The sequence below is a fragment of the Haliotis rubra genome, unplaced genomic scaffold, assembly GCF_003918875.1.
Source record: "Haliotis rubra isolate DU_JTF1 unplaced genomic scaffold, ASM391887v1 Scf665, whole genome shotgun sequence".
Lineage (NCBI taxonomy): Eukaryota > Metazoa > Mollusca > Gastropoda > Lepetellida > Haliotidae > Haliotis > Haliotis rubra.
This window is the reverse complement of record NW_025767374.1, coordinates 175,552-192,663: the sequence shown is the minus strand read 5'-3', so window position 1 is coordinate 192,663 and position 17,112 is coordinate 175,552. Positions and strand designations below refer to the sequence as shown.

Genomic DNA, 17,112 nt, shown 5'->3' with positions numbered 1-17,112 from the left:
AAAAAGAGGTAAACGACCTCTCAAACCAAAATCATGTAAATCCTTCAAAATTCCGTGCTTCCAAGTAGTATCATATGCTTTCTCCAGATCGAAGAAAATTGATACTACGTGTTGTTTATTTACAAGAGCATTCTTAACATAGGATTCTAGTCGTACTAAATGATCAATAGTACTTCGGTTTTTTCGGAAACCACATTGAATATCTGTGATAAGATTATTCGTTTCCAAATACCAGACTAATCTATTGTTTACCATTCGTTCCATGGTTTTACAAACGCAACTGGTTAACGATATAGGGCGGTAATTGGAGGGATCTGTATGATCCCTGCCAGGCTTTGGTATGGGGATTACAATGGCATTGTGCCACGAGGCAGGAAAATTTCCTGAAATCCAAATATGGTCAAATATTCCCAAAAGTGTCAGAAGACATGAATCAGGCAAATGTTTCAGTAACTGGTAATGAATGTTGTCTTCACCAGTTGCAGTATCATGAGCTTGCTCGAGAGCAGTACGTAGCTCATGCAATGAAAATATTTCATTATAATCTTCACCGTTACTAGAGTCAAAATTAATTCTTATTTTTTCTTGTCGATTTTTATATTTCTGAAATTCAGGGATATAATTTGATGATGAAGAATTTCTGGAAAGAGTTTCACCAATTTTATTGGCAATATCACACTTACCAGTTATCAATTTATCACCTTCTTTAAGATGTAATGTTGGAAACATATTTCCTCCAAGACTGGCGTTTGTTTTGTTTATAAGCTCGCCGTGCCTTGGCACTAGTAATTTTAACATTATTTAAGTTATGAACTGTAGGATGTCTGCGGAAGTATTTTTCTGCTTTCTTCCTACACTTTCTTGCTTGTTTACATTCATTGTTGAACCATGGTTTACGAATGTGAGGAATTGCAGAGGACTGGTCAGCAATTTCATTTAACTGAGCTGAAAACAACTCTATCGGATCTGATACATTTATAAAATTTTCCGGCATTAATTTTTCCATACACAATGTTCCATACATAGACCAATTGGCCTTATTAAAATTCCATCGTGATAAAGGTGGGTCATCATCTGGTTTGATTGATTTTAGGACAGTTGGGAAGTGATCACTTCCGCAAAGGTCATCATGAACATACCATTCAAATTCGTTGTAGACATTTGAATCAGCAAGGGACAGATCAAGTGTAGAATAAGTGCCCGTACCAGGATGTAAATAGGTGTTTGAGTCGTCATTAAAAACACACAAGTTGTTATCAGATATAAAATCCTCAATAATCTTGCCTTTATTGTTTGTACTTGTACTTCCCCATAGAGGGTTGTTCCCGTTCAAATCGCCTATGATGATACAGGGCTTTGGTAGCTGATCATAGAGATTCTGAAGATCAGTTTGTCGAAGGGCAGATGAGGGTGGAATGTAGAAAGAGCATAGAGTAAACGCAATGTGCAGGCTGAGGCGAATAGCTATGGCTTGGAGATTGGTATTCAGGTGAACATCACTATGAATGATGTTATGTCTAACCAATATAGTCGAACCTCCAGTCGCTCTATCTCCTGGAGGAGAAAATGAATGATAACAGCTATACTGCCGTAAATCAAATGTATCAGTATGTTTAAGATACGTCTCTTGGAGACATATTGCCGACGGTTTAAAGTCTTGAACTAACAACTGTAGTTCATTAAAGTTATTTTTAAGTCCTCTGCAATTCCATTGTACTAGATTAGGGGAATGGCTCATGGCGGTGTAATTATCTAAGGAGCAATAACAGGAGATACTGCTCTACCTTTCTTTTTCGGTGAGTGACCACGCGTATGGCCACCAGCGCTCACACATGTGGATACTTCAGTATCCATATCTTCAAGCAATCCATATTTATTATGGAATTGCACCGTGTCTTTTTAATGCCTTTGGCAATCTGTCAGATTGAATCTGTTTTTTCTTTATGTCCACTTTAGTAGATTTTGACGATTTGTTTTGATTTGACTCTGTTTGTGTTGAAGATGTTCCTCATTGCTTTATTGGTGACTTATCTGGATCTGTGGCCGGTTTGGAACTTACTGTATTTAGTTCAATTTCTGAGAGGGATTTTGGATGTTCAGATTTCACCCAAGTAAGGTCCGTCTGACAGAGAATAGATGCAGTTGTTACCTTTTTTGGCTGCTGAAGCATATGATGGACGTGTTGGATCAGGTGCAAGTAGTCTGGCTTCTTTCCTGGCATCGACATAACTGAGTCGTTTCTCAGTTTCTAATTTCTGTACAGTGGCTTCATATTTCCACACAGGACAGTCTGTTGAAGATGCCATATGTTCACCTTTGCAATGTAAGCACTTGATGGTGTTTGTACATATTTTGCCATCATGATCAGGTTCTCCACATCTGAAACAAGCTAACTTATTCCTACACGAATTTTGCCCATGGCCAAACTTTTGACAATTAAAACAACGAGTAGGGCGTGGGATAAAGAGATCCACCCTCATGGAAAAACATCCAACCTTAATAGAAGTTGGCAGAACCGGGGTGTCAAAAGTCAAAAGATATGTGTTGGACGGGAATACACGATCGTCTTTACGATATGTAAATCGTTTGGCCTCAAGGACACCTTGACTTCTAAGCTGAGATACAATGTCTTCAACAGATTCATCTGCGAGACTTCGGTCTCTGTCACGGATGAGACCTTTGGAAAAGTTAAGGGTCTTGTGTGCTGAACATGTAATTGGAATGTCAGCTAATTTGGTTGACGTCATGAGGTTAATTGCCTGCGATTTCCTGACACATTTAACTAAAAGACCTCCAGACCGTAATTTGGTAACGTTTTTCAACTCACCTGCTTTACCTTGTAATCCCTTTTCTAACAAAAATGGTGAATAGGAAGCAAGTGTTCGGTCACCCTTTGCTTCCAGAACAAGAAAGCGTGGCCAAGTATCCTTTTCAGAATAAAGCAGTTTAGTAACCACATCATCTTCATCAGAGTCAAGCTCAGAATCAGATTCGGAAAGTTGCCGTTTTGTTTTTTTTGGATTTTGCTTACCCATAGTGAAATGTATATTGGTTCATCAAATCTGGTCCCTGCCCACAATGGAGCGCCAACAAGAGCGATGTCATACGTATGCGGTGTTCCAGCAAACTGACACCAAAGGGTTACAGAAATGATATACTCCAGTTAATCCAGAGGATAAACCAGATTGGCCCATGAGCCACCGCCTTCTGGGCATGAGCTCTAGGCAAGAATATTAAATAACTTTATGAACACAGATAGTATTCAAAACAAGTGTACCGAGTCAAGACATAGCAAAAATGCATACCACAGGGCTCGGCGTGACCAGCCGATTGATTGAACCGGGCCAGTTCAACCACCCGTCTAGGTGAAGTAAGGGCCGAAGTGGTGTGTTGGGCAAAGGAACACTGTTCCTGGAGCCCTTGCCCTCAACCACCAGAATCCCGTCCTCCACCGACACAGGGGCGCAACCCACGGCAAACAGGTTGGTGGACCTAATATCCCCCCGGGTCCACAACGGGGTGTTGAAGGGCGCTTAGCGTTACCCAGCACCCACCACGAGGAGGTGGCCCTTCATGGGTGCCTCTTGTCGCGGTAAAAATCTGCATACTATTGAACGGCAACTGCAGTTGTGTTTAAACAAGATAAATACATTGTGTCTTGAAAACGGCTTTAAATTTTCTAAGTCCAAAACTAATTGTATTCATTTCTGCCGTAAATACAAACCGCATAAAGACCCAGAACTATCTTTAAATGGCACACCCATCAAAGTTGTGAAGGAAGCCAAGTTCTTGGGTTTAATTTTTGACTCCCATTTAACCTTTCTTCCGCATATTAAATCCCTTAAAACTAAATGCATGAAGGCACTTGACTTGTTGAAAGTTGTTTCCAACTCAAAGTGGGAAGGGGATCAAACTACCCTCCTCCAGCTATATCGCTCATTGGTCCGCTCGAAACTTGATTATGGCTCCATCGTGTATGGTGGAGCCTGCAAAAGCAACCTAAACCTACTTGATTCTGTCCACCACCAAGGTCTGAGACTTTGTCTTGGGTCCTTTCGAACTTCTCCTGTTGACAGTCTCTACGTCGAGGCTGATGAGCCATCTCTTACACAACGCCGTATAAAATTAACTTTACAGTATATTACTAAACTTTATTCCTATGAGTCAAACCCTGCATATAACTGTGTCTTTACTCCACTATATGAAGATCTGTATAACAAGAAGCCTTCTCTTGTTCCGCCTCTTGGTATAAGAGTGCAACCTTTCCTTTCCGCTGCTGGCATTGAGCTAGAACATATAGCTCCTTCCCGTTTTCTTTCTTCTCCGCCTTGGCAATTGGTTAGGCCACAAGTTGACCTAACATTAACTACATTTAAAAAATCAGAAACAAATGAATTACAGTATAAACAAGAATTTAGCCAATTAAGAAATAAATATAATACATACAAATCCTTGTTTACAGATGGGTCCAAGGATGGTGGCGCAGTGGCATGTGCCACTGTTATTGGATCCCGAACAATATCTTCTAGAATACCGGATAACAGCTCTATATTTACAGCAGAAGCAAACGCCATCTTAACAGCTCTTAAATATATTAATAAACACCGTAAATATAAACAAAATATCATCTTTTCAGATTCTCTTTCGTGTCTTCAGGCTATTAAAAATCTTTCTTGCAAACATCCACTTTTATTAGAAATTATTGAATTGTACACTGAACTTGCTACTGGCCAATGCGACATCGTCTTTTGTTGGTTACCCAGCCACGTTGGCATTTCTGGGAATACAATGGCCGATATTGCTGCTAAGGCAGCACTCAACAAATCTGTGACACCACTTCTAATTCCATACTCTGGTTATAAAGCCAGCATCAGAACATACATCCGCGATCTAATGCAAAAGAAGTGGGACACCCAAGTAGGTATTAATAAATTACATGCAATAAAACCCTACATTGGTTACACCTACTTGGGTTGTCAGTCCAGATTTGAAGAGGTCATTATGCGACGATGTCGCATTGGCCATACTAGATATACTCATGAATATTTGCTTAAAGGCGAAGATCCTCCGTTTTGCATCCCTTGTGATGAAAGAATCACAGTCAAGCATGTTTTGCTTGACTGCATTGAATATTCCATCACAAGGGATATCTATTTCAAATCCAAAACTCTGAAGGATCTTTTTAATAATGTCAGTTCTCATTTAATTATTGCATTTTAAAAAAAATTAGATTTGTTGACTGATTTGTAAATAGATATATATTTTATTATTGGTAGTTTAGATTAGCAACTGAGATTGTTAGTGGCTGTATCCTCAAAGGGGGTTGAAGTATTGTAAAATTATTGTCCTCCTGAGAGGGTACGTAAGTACCAAAACATTTAGTGAATCTAAGTGTACCTGCTTTTTAATCGTAGAATAAGTGTGTTTTTAATTTATAGCTAGATTTCTCTTCTGTCGCCAATGGCTGAAGGGATGGTGTAAATCCAACTAGGATCCATGCAGGTAGCAAAAGTAATGTAAGTCCCCATGGTTCCTAGTATGGTGATCTACCTTCCGTTGTTGGCGATCTATAGCCCGTTTTTATGTTGTATTGTCTTTGTAAATAAAATAGTTTTACATGTTCATGCTAGTTTTAGACTCCATCTGTGATACTCTAGTTATTTTACGACCTTCGCTGACTGATTCTTTAGCAACTTTGATTTATTATTTATATAAAACATTTCTCGTCACGATATGGCTGCAATATTGCCGATGTGACGTTAAATACTAACTCACTCACTCACTATTAGTTTCCAAGTACCACACAAGTCGATTATTGATCATGCGCTCCATGGTCTTGCAAACGCAGCTAGTTAATGAGATTGGTCGATAATTCGAAGGATCAGTATGAACACGTCCAGGTTTAGGGATAGGGACAATAATAGCATCGTGCCTTGAAGAAGGAAATTGTCCATAAGTCCAAATATCATCAAAAATGTTTAAAAGGGTTTCTAAGCATGAATCCGGTAAGTGTTTCAGGAGCTGATGTATGTTATCAGCACCTGTAGCAGTATCATGAGCTTGATCAAGAGCAGTATGAAGCTCATGAATAGAAAACAGTTCATTGTAATCTTCCCCATTATCTGAATTGAAATTAATAGTTTTCTTTTCCTGTTGTTTTTTATAATTTTGGAATTGAGGTAGATAATTCGATGAGGAAGAGTGTTTGGCCAAAGTTTCTCCGAGTTTATTTGCAATATCAGATTGACTAGTTAATAATTCGTCTCCATCTTTCAGATGCTTAATGCTAGATTTAGAACCCTTACCTTTTATTTTCTGGATCATATTCCATACTTTTGATATCGGCGTTCGTAAATTTATTTTTGAGACATAAGTTCGCCAGGATTGACGTTTACTTTGCTTGAAGGTGCTTAGCATTTAAAATTTTAAATTTATTCAAATTATGGACCATAGGGTGGCGACGGAAATAATTCTCAGCTTTCTCCCGTGCCTTCCTAGCCTGTTTGCACTCATTGGTGAACCATGGTTTTCGTATGTGTGGAATTGTAGAGGATTTGGGGATACACTCATCAGCAATGTTAATTAGTTCATCAGAGAAATCTTTTATAGGATCAGCACATTCTATAAAGAGTTCGGGTTTAAGTCTGCTACAACACAGAGCTTGGTACAAAGGCCAGTTAGCTTTTTTAAAGTTCCATCGCGAATATGGAGTAATATCAGATGGGTTTACAGGTTTTAGTATAGTAGGAAAATGGTCACTTCCACATAGGTCATCTTGGACTGACCATTCAAATTCATTTAGTAATTCTGAATTCGTGATTGATAAGTCGAGAGCAGAATAGGTTCCTGTACCAGGGTGTAAATATGTGTTGGAACCATCATTATAAATACATAAATCATTGTCTGAACAAAACTCCTCCAGTAGTTTACCTTTAGCGTTTGTATTTATGCTACCCCAGAGTGGGTTGTGGCCATTTAAGTCCCCAATAATAATACAGGGTTTAGGGAGTTGGTCATACAGAGTTTGAAGATCAGTCTTCTGAATGACTGAAGACGGTGAGATATACAAAGAGCATAATGTAAATGCAACGTGTAAAGTGAGTCGCACTGCAACTGCTTGAAGATTAGAAGTAAGTGTAATAGGGCTATGGATAACATTCTGTTTGACTAGGATTGAAGAACCTCCAGTGGCCCTGTCACCTGGAGGTGAGAAATAATGATAAGCATTGAAATGACGTAGGTCAAAAAGATCCGTCTGCTTTAAATAAGTCTCCTGCAGACAAAATGCTGACGGCATACAATCCTGGACTAATAACTGTAACTCATTGTAATTATGCCGTAGTCCTCTGCAATTCCACTGTACGATGGTGTTGGAATAAACTATCTTTTCGGGGGATTTACTGGGGATCTACTCCGCACTTTTTTGGAGGGCGACAAGCTTCGTGCCCTAGATTGGACGTTTTCGGACACGTCCATATCCTCAAGTGATCCGTATTTGTTGTAAAGTTTGATTTTATTTTCAAACCCTTTTGGGGCTCTGCCACTTTGCTTGTGTGAAGAATCAGGCTTAGGTTTATTTTTCCTCTAGGAACATGTTGTACATTAGACAAAGATTGAGACTTTGTGGGTGGCTGTGATGATGAACTATGCACAGAAGCTGACCCTGACTGACTTTGTGAATTGCCAGGAAGTGGCTCAGCAGTCTGAGTAGATATTGCAGGTGAGAAAATCTGTGGAGAATCGGTGTTCACCCAAGTCAGGTTGGTTTGGGAACCTGAAGAAGATTTAGAAACTTTAGTGGATGGCTCAGACGGTGTTTTGGTTTTTGAAGCATATGTGTCCTGTGGGTCAGATCTTTGAACAAGTTGTTTTGCTTCGGCAAAACTAATATTTTCAGTAAATTTAATCCTGTTAATTTCCATTTGGTGCTTCCAAATTGGACACTCTTTAGAGAAATAGGAATGATCTCCTGAACAATTGGTGCATTTCTTGTAATCACTGTTACAATCTTCTGTTGTGTGGGTCTTCTCACCGCAGTGAGCACACACAACAGACAATGTGCAGGTACTTACACCATGACCATACTTTTGGCATTTGAAACATCTCAGTGGATTCGGAATATACGTTTCCACTTTGATGTGACAGTAACCAGCCTTGATTGACTTTGGAGCAGTAGGAGTAAAAAATGAAAACAAGTATGTGTTGGTTTGTTGGATCTGGTTGTATTTTCGGGTAGTGAAACGTTTGACGAATAACACACCTTGGTCCTTCATCTCAGAGGCAATATCAATTTCCATCATATCAGCAAAAAGTCTATCACGGTCTCTCACAATGCCCTTGCTGGTGTTAAGTGTTCGGTGGGCAGACACTGATACTGGAATGCCGACAAATGATTTAGTTGAACGGAGGTTGTTTGCCTGGTGCCTCTTAGTGCATTCAACAAGTAAAGAACCAGTACGTAAACGTTTAACATTTCTCACATCTCCTGCAATGCCTTGTATGCCTTTAGATACGGCAAAAGGGTTCAGCTTTAATGGAGTATTGTCAGTGGTCTCAATTACAATAAATCGTGGCCAGTAATCGATAGAGGTGGACAGTCTTTGGTTGTTAACATCAGGGTCAGTAGTATCAAGAGGACGTTTTGATTGTTTGAGGGGGGGGGTTCGTAAGCCATGGTAAGGTTATATTGTTTCGTCATCCGAGCTCCCCACCCACCACGGAGTATCACAAGGACAATGCTAAAAGCAGGCGGGTCTCCAGCCTGCAGCACCAAGGATACCCGGATGATATACGCACGCAGAATAATAATAATACAAAAGTAATTATTCCACCTGATTGGCCCATGAGCCACCGCCTTCTGGGCATACGACTCTAGGCAAAAACATGAAAGTGTATATTTGAAATTCTAATTCCTAAAAAATCGCCAGGACTTAAAAAAGAGTATGTTACAATTTTCAAAATTTCGTGCAACATTCCATTATGTAATCAATGCACAGGGCTCGGCGTGACCAGCCGATTGGTTGAACCGGGCCCATTCAACCACCCGTCTAGGTGAAGTCAGGGCCGAAGTGGTGTGTTGGGCAAAGGAACACTGTTCCTGGAACCAGTGCCCTCAACCACCAGAATCCCTTCCTCCACCGACACAGGGGCGCAACCCACGGCAAACGGGTTGGTGGACCAAATATCCCCCCGGGTCCACAACGGGAGGTTGAAGGGCGCTTAGCGTTACCCAGCACCCACCAAGAGGAGGTGGCACTTCATGGGTGCCAGAAGGGGCCAATGAAAGGATGTTGGGGGTGCAAGGATCAACTTCTTGTACAGAATGTAATAGTATGGATATACTATGTAAAGACATTAAGATAGAATGGCAAAAGGGTGTGTTTGAAGTCTTGAGAATTAAATTCCACACAGATCTTAACAGCTTGTGGGTAATCAATACAAGAAAAAGACTAGATGAGATAAAGAGATTGCTTTCACAATGGAGGAAAAGACACTTGACACTGATTGGTAAAATAACTGTAATAAAACCTTTGGCTTTATCAAACTTGTTCATATATTCAATACTCTGCCTAATCCCCCTAAACGCTTCATTACTTCATTGGAGAATATTGTTTTCAAATTCATATGGAATGACAAACCTGATAAAATCAAAAGGAATAATTTAAAAAGAGTATACAAAAATGGTGGTTTAAGGATGGTTGACACTGTAATATTTTGTGAAGCTTTAAAACTAGCTAACCTGAGATTATATTGTAGAAAAACAACAGTTGAAAATCCCTCTAATATTCCTTTTGATACCATTTTAAAATCTGGTGCAAATGTTGATCAAGTAACTCTCATCGATAACCCTTACTGGAAGGATGTTTTGAAAGCTTGGAATAAATATTGTAAAAAAAGTCATGTTAACGCAGGTAATATTTATGAAATCCTAGCCCAACCACTATGGTTTAACCATAATTACAAAAAACAAACACACTCCAATAAAAACTGGGCAAGTAAAAGCATTCTTACAATTAAGGACCTGTGTAACGAAACTGTTTTTTTATCCTTTGACAAGTTGAAGGAAATATATAGTATTAACTCATTAAGGCCGAGAGACGCATATATGGGGCAAATTAATCAGCTCCTCACAGCGAGTGACGTTTTTATGGGGCAGGCAATTAGCAGTTTCTCCCAGCGAGAGCCACATACAGTCGTCAATAGAAAGCACCTCTTATTCAGCGAGAGACGCACATGTGTGTTGTACTTTTAAAAATCGCACTGTACCTATTATTTCAACCAATTTAGCAGTACTGAGCAAATGTTAGCTTTTCTTACGAGAGGTCCCACCTTTAGTATCAATCAGAAGAAGTATTTAAAGTGTTTTGATAACATTTGCTAATCATTATCATAGGCTTGTACAGCGTTTAGCAAATGAACGCATGTCGGCGAGAAGGGGGATTATGGTGTTTTTACAGAGGTAAGTGCCTGGTACTCTTCCTTGGGAATGGATACTAAAATACTTCGTATGCACCTTGATTGAAGTAGATGTAATGGTTTAGAGATTACTAAAAAATATATTTCCTTCAACTACCTAATAAATAGGAAACAATATACGAAATTTCAAGGACATACAAAGAATGCAAACACAATAGAATAGTTTGAATTTACTTTTAAGGCATGTTTCATATACTCAAACATAATGTATAAACACAAGTAATTATACATCCAAGCTCGAATAAATTAAACATAATTGAACTTACTAATTTGAAGTTTACTGAATTGTAACTAGTTGTTTTCCATAATCTAAAGTTCGTAATGTTACCTAAGCGAATATAAAGTGATAAGTCGCGCCTTTGCATCGAATACATATATACATTTCAGTGTTATTACAACAATGAAATGTTTTACTTATACGTTTGTTACAAAAGACAGTAAGTTGGTAATTCAAAACATTGTCACACATGGACAGAAGTAATATCATAAGTTATTACATGTAAGCCATACAAAGGTATTTCAAGCATTTTTGTTCAAGCTGTTGAAAGTTTCATGTTGATTTGAATTGTCAGTTTTCTATGCAATTTACATGAGCATTCTGTAAAACGTTTGTATTTGATCTGTGTAATTATCAAATCCGGTGCAATTATCACGTGTATCAATCAACCCAGTCTCTATGGATCCATCATCAATAAAAGCTGGATAGTATATCAGTTACGGTATCGATACACATGCGTATAATCATTCAAGCAGATTACAGTAATGAGATAATTGAACGCCTCTTTCGACCTTGAAATAACAGCCTCCGGTAGAATGCATATGTAGTTACGTCCTTGTTGAAAGGTTTGTCCCGTGACAAGTGTAAATAAACAGATGCGCTGTTATATCATTGGACATCTTGCTTTATGGAGTCACGCCCCTCTCTGTGATGTTTATTCATGCATGCACATCTGTAATCTTATGAACCTCGTTTGCATTCAGTAAAGATATAAGCACGCCCACCTTCATAAATATTGGGGGTGGGGTGTCAACTGCATGTTTATACACTATAATAATTCAGTATAGTGTCACCTCGTGAATTCTGTAATGCGCGTACTCTAGTTTGGATAGTCATTCGTATCAAGGTGAAGATTATATTTACATGTACAGCAAACCATTATGTTTTATGTACTAGTTGTGTGCATAAAATGTATATGAAAATAAATACTACCTCTACTCAGTGGTTGGATTTCAATCGCTTTGTTTTACTTATCGAAAAACACTAAAATAAGGACAAATAAACTCGCCAAAGTGACTATCTACTCCTAGTTGTCTTATGTGTATATTTCATAGATCGTTACCAGTGTGTATGTTTACAAGACACAAACTGTTACATGATAGCTTGATTTGATAAAGCCGAAACCCAGCATATCGACTGGTCAAGGATATAGCCAATAACCAATCTCTATCCAAGCTGCTGAGTGACCAAACGTGCTCTTCAGAAATTTCGCCCACGCCCCCGTCACCTGTCCTTTCCTCTGTGACATGTATCTCATGATACGATTGGTCACAGATAACATATGACCAGCCACTTCATTGAACAGTTGAGATACCGAACGTTCTATTAGGGAAATTCGATGACGCCCTATCACGTGACTCTTTGTTTTACGTCTATCCAAGGAATATGTAGTATACATTTTGTTTATGTATGTTTTCTGCATTAAATCTGTATGAAATAAAGTGCAGTGCTATGAATGTGCTTTGTACGACTAGACAGTTTCCTGTGATCCCCGAAACCTGCCAGGGAAATCAGGTGTGACTAGCACTAACTAGTCTCGGCACAGAGAGTGGGCAATCAGCGAGGGCTTCCAGGTGTTGAGTAGTGATGGGGCTCTCGGGCGTAATGAGTTAAGCAAGTGTTTATCATTGTCATCCATATTGAAATGAGTGATGCTGTTGCAGCCGAGGAACATGGATCACTGCCACCAGTTGTTTGTTACACCACCACCACACACAACTGAGTACCGGGCACACCTGGAGCAGTCGCCGCTGTAGCACTTGAGGGTTGCTTCGAACACTCTTGGTAAGATACTACGAAGTGTTTTCATGTCACCTGTATGATCTTTCGTGAGTTCTTTTAGTATCAGACTGCACCGTGCTTTGACATCCGGGCTCAGCACCTTCTTTGCTTCCATTTTATGTGTACGAGTAGTGCCGGGGAACATATCTGGGTTAAAATCAGCTCTGTAACATTGTCGGAACTGTCCTTGAGCCAAGTTGGTGGGGTTAGCTAGCCGTGGCATCTTCCACATTGGGTCCAACACTTTCAGAGCTTTGTCTACTCCATCTGCATACTTCGAATCCCCATTGGTTGTAGCATACTTTATGAGTACACCCTGTAGTGCGAGCTGATTACCAATGTCCTCTCCCATATTGAACTCAGAGAATGGAGTGAAGGCCGATATGTTCGCAGTACAGTCTGGGTGCCCCCCTGGACATTTCACATCCATGCCTTTTCCTTTCAGCCAGGCACCAGTCCAGCAGAGCTTATTCTGGAATGACGCACCGATGATGAACTTCTTGTCACTAACAGTTTCGCAGGTGATGCCGATTGCCTGTGATGCATTCTGCCCTCTTCCTCCTTGCTATTGTTGTCGAGTTGTATCGGCCATCCATAGCAATGTTCATCTCACATGGCTCAGTAACCCTCTTTCGATTAACTTCCTTCACTAACTTCACCTTTTCTTCAATATCCGTAGTGTTAAGTTCAGTTACAGCCTTAGCCACCTTGTTGGAGGTCCTCTGCATACTGCTCCTGCATGGGGGTGGAATGTCCATGTTGGCCATCAGTAACCTCGCTCTCGTATTTCCTATAGGTGTGTCCTGTAGACCCAAGGCAAGTCCGCCGTTGGGTGCTGCTGGGTTTGGCACATGTTTACCTGTCTCGATTTCTTTGTATAACTTAATTTCAGGTGCTACAAAGTCACATGTGACACATTTCAGTGTTATTTTCAAGCATGCTCCCCATTTTCTCTCCTTGGCTATCTGCAGCTGAGAGTCGTCTCAGTCACTGGATGTTGACCGATGCAGTCGCAGAGCTGTGTTCCGTGCTTCGGCCACCTTTTCATTGTCAACTAGTCGCATACCCTCCAAGTCATCTTTGCTTTACTCTTGTTTCAGGTCATGCTCGCTGGTTGAAGTGGGACGCAGCAGCCTCACTGAAGTAGAGATGCCATCACAGTCAGGTGTTGACAGCCCAGTGCCATCCAGCCTTGACTTTGTGACCAGGGAGAAGTCTTGTGCTGTAAGCTTTTTATTCCTCAATCGTGTGGTAAATTGCTACAATAAGAAAACATATAATTACTTACATTGCCAAAACATATTACAATCTAAAGTTCTAAACACATGGGCCAAAATACACACGTTTTCCTAGCCAAAGTTAGCAGAAAGAGATTTTATGAATGCTTCATTCAGTTTAAAAAGCACATGGCATAAACTCTGAAAGAGTCTGATAGAAATTCGAACCAAATTTACATTAAATGATAGAAATATGGGTTACAATGTACTGCAAAACACTATCAAACATATTGAGTGTGTACTTACACCATGGGGAACTATAGTTTGGCATGCAATGCCTTAAACCCAAATTACTAAAAAACATCGCGTGTGCGATCCATAACAAACTGAAACCTAAAACCAGGATCTTCCGGTGAGTTGCGACACAGAAGATTGTGCAGTGCATACCACTAAAATAAATTGTGCAAAACATACTGCAAATACATAAGTGAGTGAGTGAGTTTTACGCCACACTCAGCAATATTCCAGCTACATGGCAGCGGTCTGAAAACAACAGTCTGGATCCGACAATCCAGTAATCAACAGCATAAGCATTGATCCATGCAATTGGGAACCAATGACATGTGTCAACCTAGCCAGCGAGCCTGACCACCCCATCCCATTAGTTGCCTGTACGACAAGCATGGGCTACCAAAAACCAAACCCAACCCTAACACAGGTTACTAAAATAGAATACATACAAACTTGTCACATGTGACAGAACACTCCCCGTTTGATACCTTGTGAAAGATATCATATAATTCACCAAATTAATACAATACATCAAAACATTCAAAAGCATGTATAATAAACTACAAGAGATGTCCATCATCTCTTAAGATTACTCCAAATCCTAAGAAAATGCAATATATTCTAAACTTCTCAAAGCCTTTGTGCGTTTAAAATTTATAAGTCACTTATCATTTGCTGATACTTTCATCAGCAACACAAGTTCTGTGATTGGGCGAGTTAGTTTCAACACAGAGTTCTTGCGGATAACACGAATAACAGCTTTTCGTATTTTGCCATCCTCACTCTGAATGGCATTTTCGACCAGTCCAATAGGCCATTCATTGCGAACAGTGTCCTTTTCTCTCAGAAGAACAACATCACCTTGCTCAATGTTAGGTTTACTGTCAAACCACTTACGTCTAGCCTGTAGGGTATGAAGATAGTCAGTTTTCCACCTTGACCAAAATTGTTCAGCGAGTGCTTGCACTAGCCTCCACTGAGACTGATACAAATCTGTCATGTTACAGTTTGTCACAAGATTCTCCGCATGATCTGACTTGAGCGTCAACAAAGAAGAGGGACTTAATATACCTGGAACTTCAGGGTCCGAGGAAACTGGTACTATTGGTCTTGCATTAACAATTGCACAGATTTCTGCCATTAGTGTTGTCAACACATCCTGAGTGAGATTTCTATGAGACACATTTGCTAGCATAGAGTCTAGGATTCTTCTCACTACTCCAATCATCCTCTCCCATACACCTCCCATATGGGATGCCTGAGGTGGATTGAAGATCCAACTAGCCTTGTTATCAGACAGGAACCTTTTAATTGGCTCATCCTCTACATTTATGACATTCACATTGAGAACACTGCAAGCTCCAGTGAAATTTGTGCCCCTGTCCGAACGGAATTCCTTCATTTTGCCTCTGATGGATATGAAGCGCCTCAGCATGTTGATAAAAGCCGAGGTACTCAGCTCATCTATCACCTCTATGTGGACGGCTCTGATGACAAGGCAAGTGAACAACAAAGCCCAATGCTTGCTATTTGCCTGTCCTCCCCTGGTGCGTCGTGTGGTGACGGACCATGGGCCGAATGTGTCCACGCGTACAAAAGTAAATGGAGGACATGGAGTTAGGCGATCCTCTGGCAAATCTGCCATCTTCTGTTCAGCGCCTCGGCCTCGCAGTTTGCGACACTTCACACACTTGAAAATCACAGAGTTTATTAGGCGCTTGCCACTGGTGATCCACAGGCCCGCAGCTCTAACGGCTCCCTCCCTGAAGTGACGTCCTTGATGATTCACTTGCTCATGGTACATGCGAACTAGAAGTAGCGCTATGTGATGACGACCAGGTATGATCAGTGGATTTTTTAAGCCAACTTCTAATTCTGCTTTGTTGAGACGGCCACCTATCCTGAGCATTCCGTCTTCGTCAACGAATGGATTCAATGAATAGAGTGGGCTGTCCTTCAATATGGACATTTTAGAGTGGATGCGCTGTATGTCTACAGCATAGTATTCACACTGAACTTGACGAATGATGAAGTTTTCAGCTGTGATGTAAGCATATGCACTTGAAAAGGCACTTGGAGAGATGTGATGTCTATCGCGTGCGATACTCTGGAGTCCCACTATAGCACATACAAGTTTCTTCCAATCCGAAAATCTCTCAAAACGCTGAGTTTCAAATTGTGGTTGTGACTTGTCAACCTTTGTGACACATGACCTTACTTCACTTTGTAATTCATAGTCTTGATCCATGTTAGGGCTGATCACTGTCTCTGTGGTGTCTGATTTCCTAGGGAGTTGAGACGGGCCATTTGCTATCTCCTATTATGGTTGCCGGCATGAATCTTGTTCCACAGTCTGCTGGGTTTGTACCTGTCTCAACATAGTTCCACTGCTGTGGAGAAGAAAACTTTCTGATAGTAGCTACTCTGTTGGCTATGTACACTTGAAATGTTCTAATTTCATTAGAAATGTACCCAAGTACAATGCGACTGTCTGTGAAGTATTGAACAGATGAGCATGGCGCTTCTAGACTCTCACATACTATGCTCCCTATTTCTACTGCCAATACAGATGCACATAACTCAAGACGAGGAATTGTATGTCCATGCACTGGAGCAACTTTTGATTTTCCAAGGAGAAAACCGATTTCTGATCCTTTTTCATTTTGTCCAACGAGATATGCCACAGCTGAAATTGCTTTTCCTGAGGCATCTGCGTACACTTGTACTTGTTTCTAAGTTTCTTCAAAGGTGAGTTGTAAAAATGCTCTAGGAATGTTCAGCTGTTCCAGTGCACTTAAAGAGTCTCCCCAGCTTTCCCATTCCTCCTGATATTCACTTGGTAGGGGATCATCCCAATCAACCTCCTGATTTATCAACTCCCTGAGGACACCTTTCCTTGAATGATAACTGGTGCAACAAATCCCATGGGATCATACACACTATTGATGGTTGAGAGGACACCCCGCTTTGTGTACGGCTTCTTCTCACCTGACCATCTGAATGTGAACGTGTCGGTCTTGACATCCCACAACATTCCGAGGCTCCTCTGTAGCGGAAGTTTGTCGCCGT

General features: G+C 40.5%; 1 protein-coding gene across 1 annotated transcript; it reads right to left on the bottom strand.

Moving 5' to 3' along the window:
• Positions 1-14,704: 14,704 nt before the first annotated feature.
• On the bottom strand, positions 14,705-16,291 carry LOC124257539. The gene has a single exon (XM_046691639.1). It carries the CDS (start codon positions 16,289-16,291, stop codon positions 14,705-14,707), a length of 1,587 nt encoding a protein of 528 aa, XP_046547595.1.
• Positions 16,292-17,112: the final 821 nt, after the last annotated feature.

Excerpts from the sequence above, each read along its gene's own strand:
- LOC124257539 (XM_046691639.1), bottom strand. The coding sequence starts at position 16,291 with ATGGATCAAGACTATGAATTACAAAGTGAAGTAAGGTCATGTGTCACA.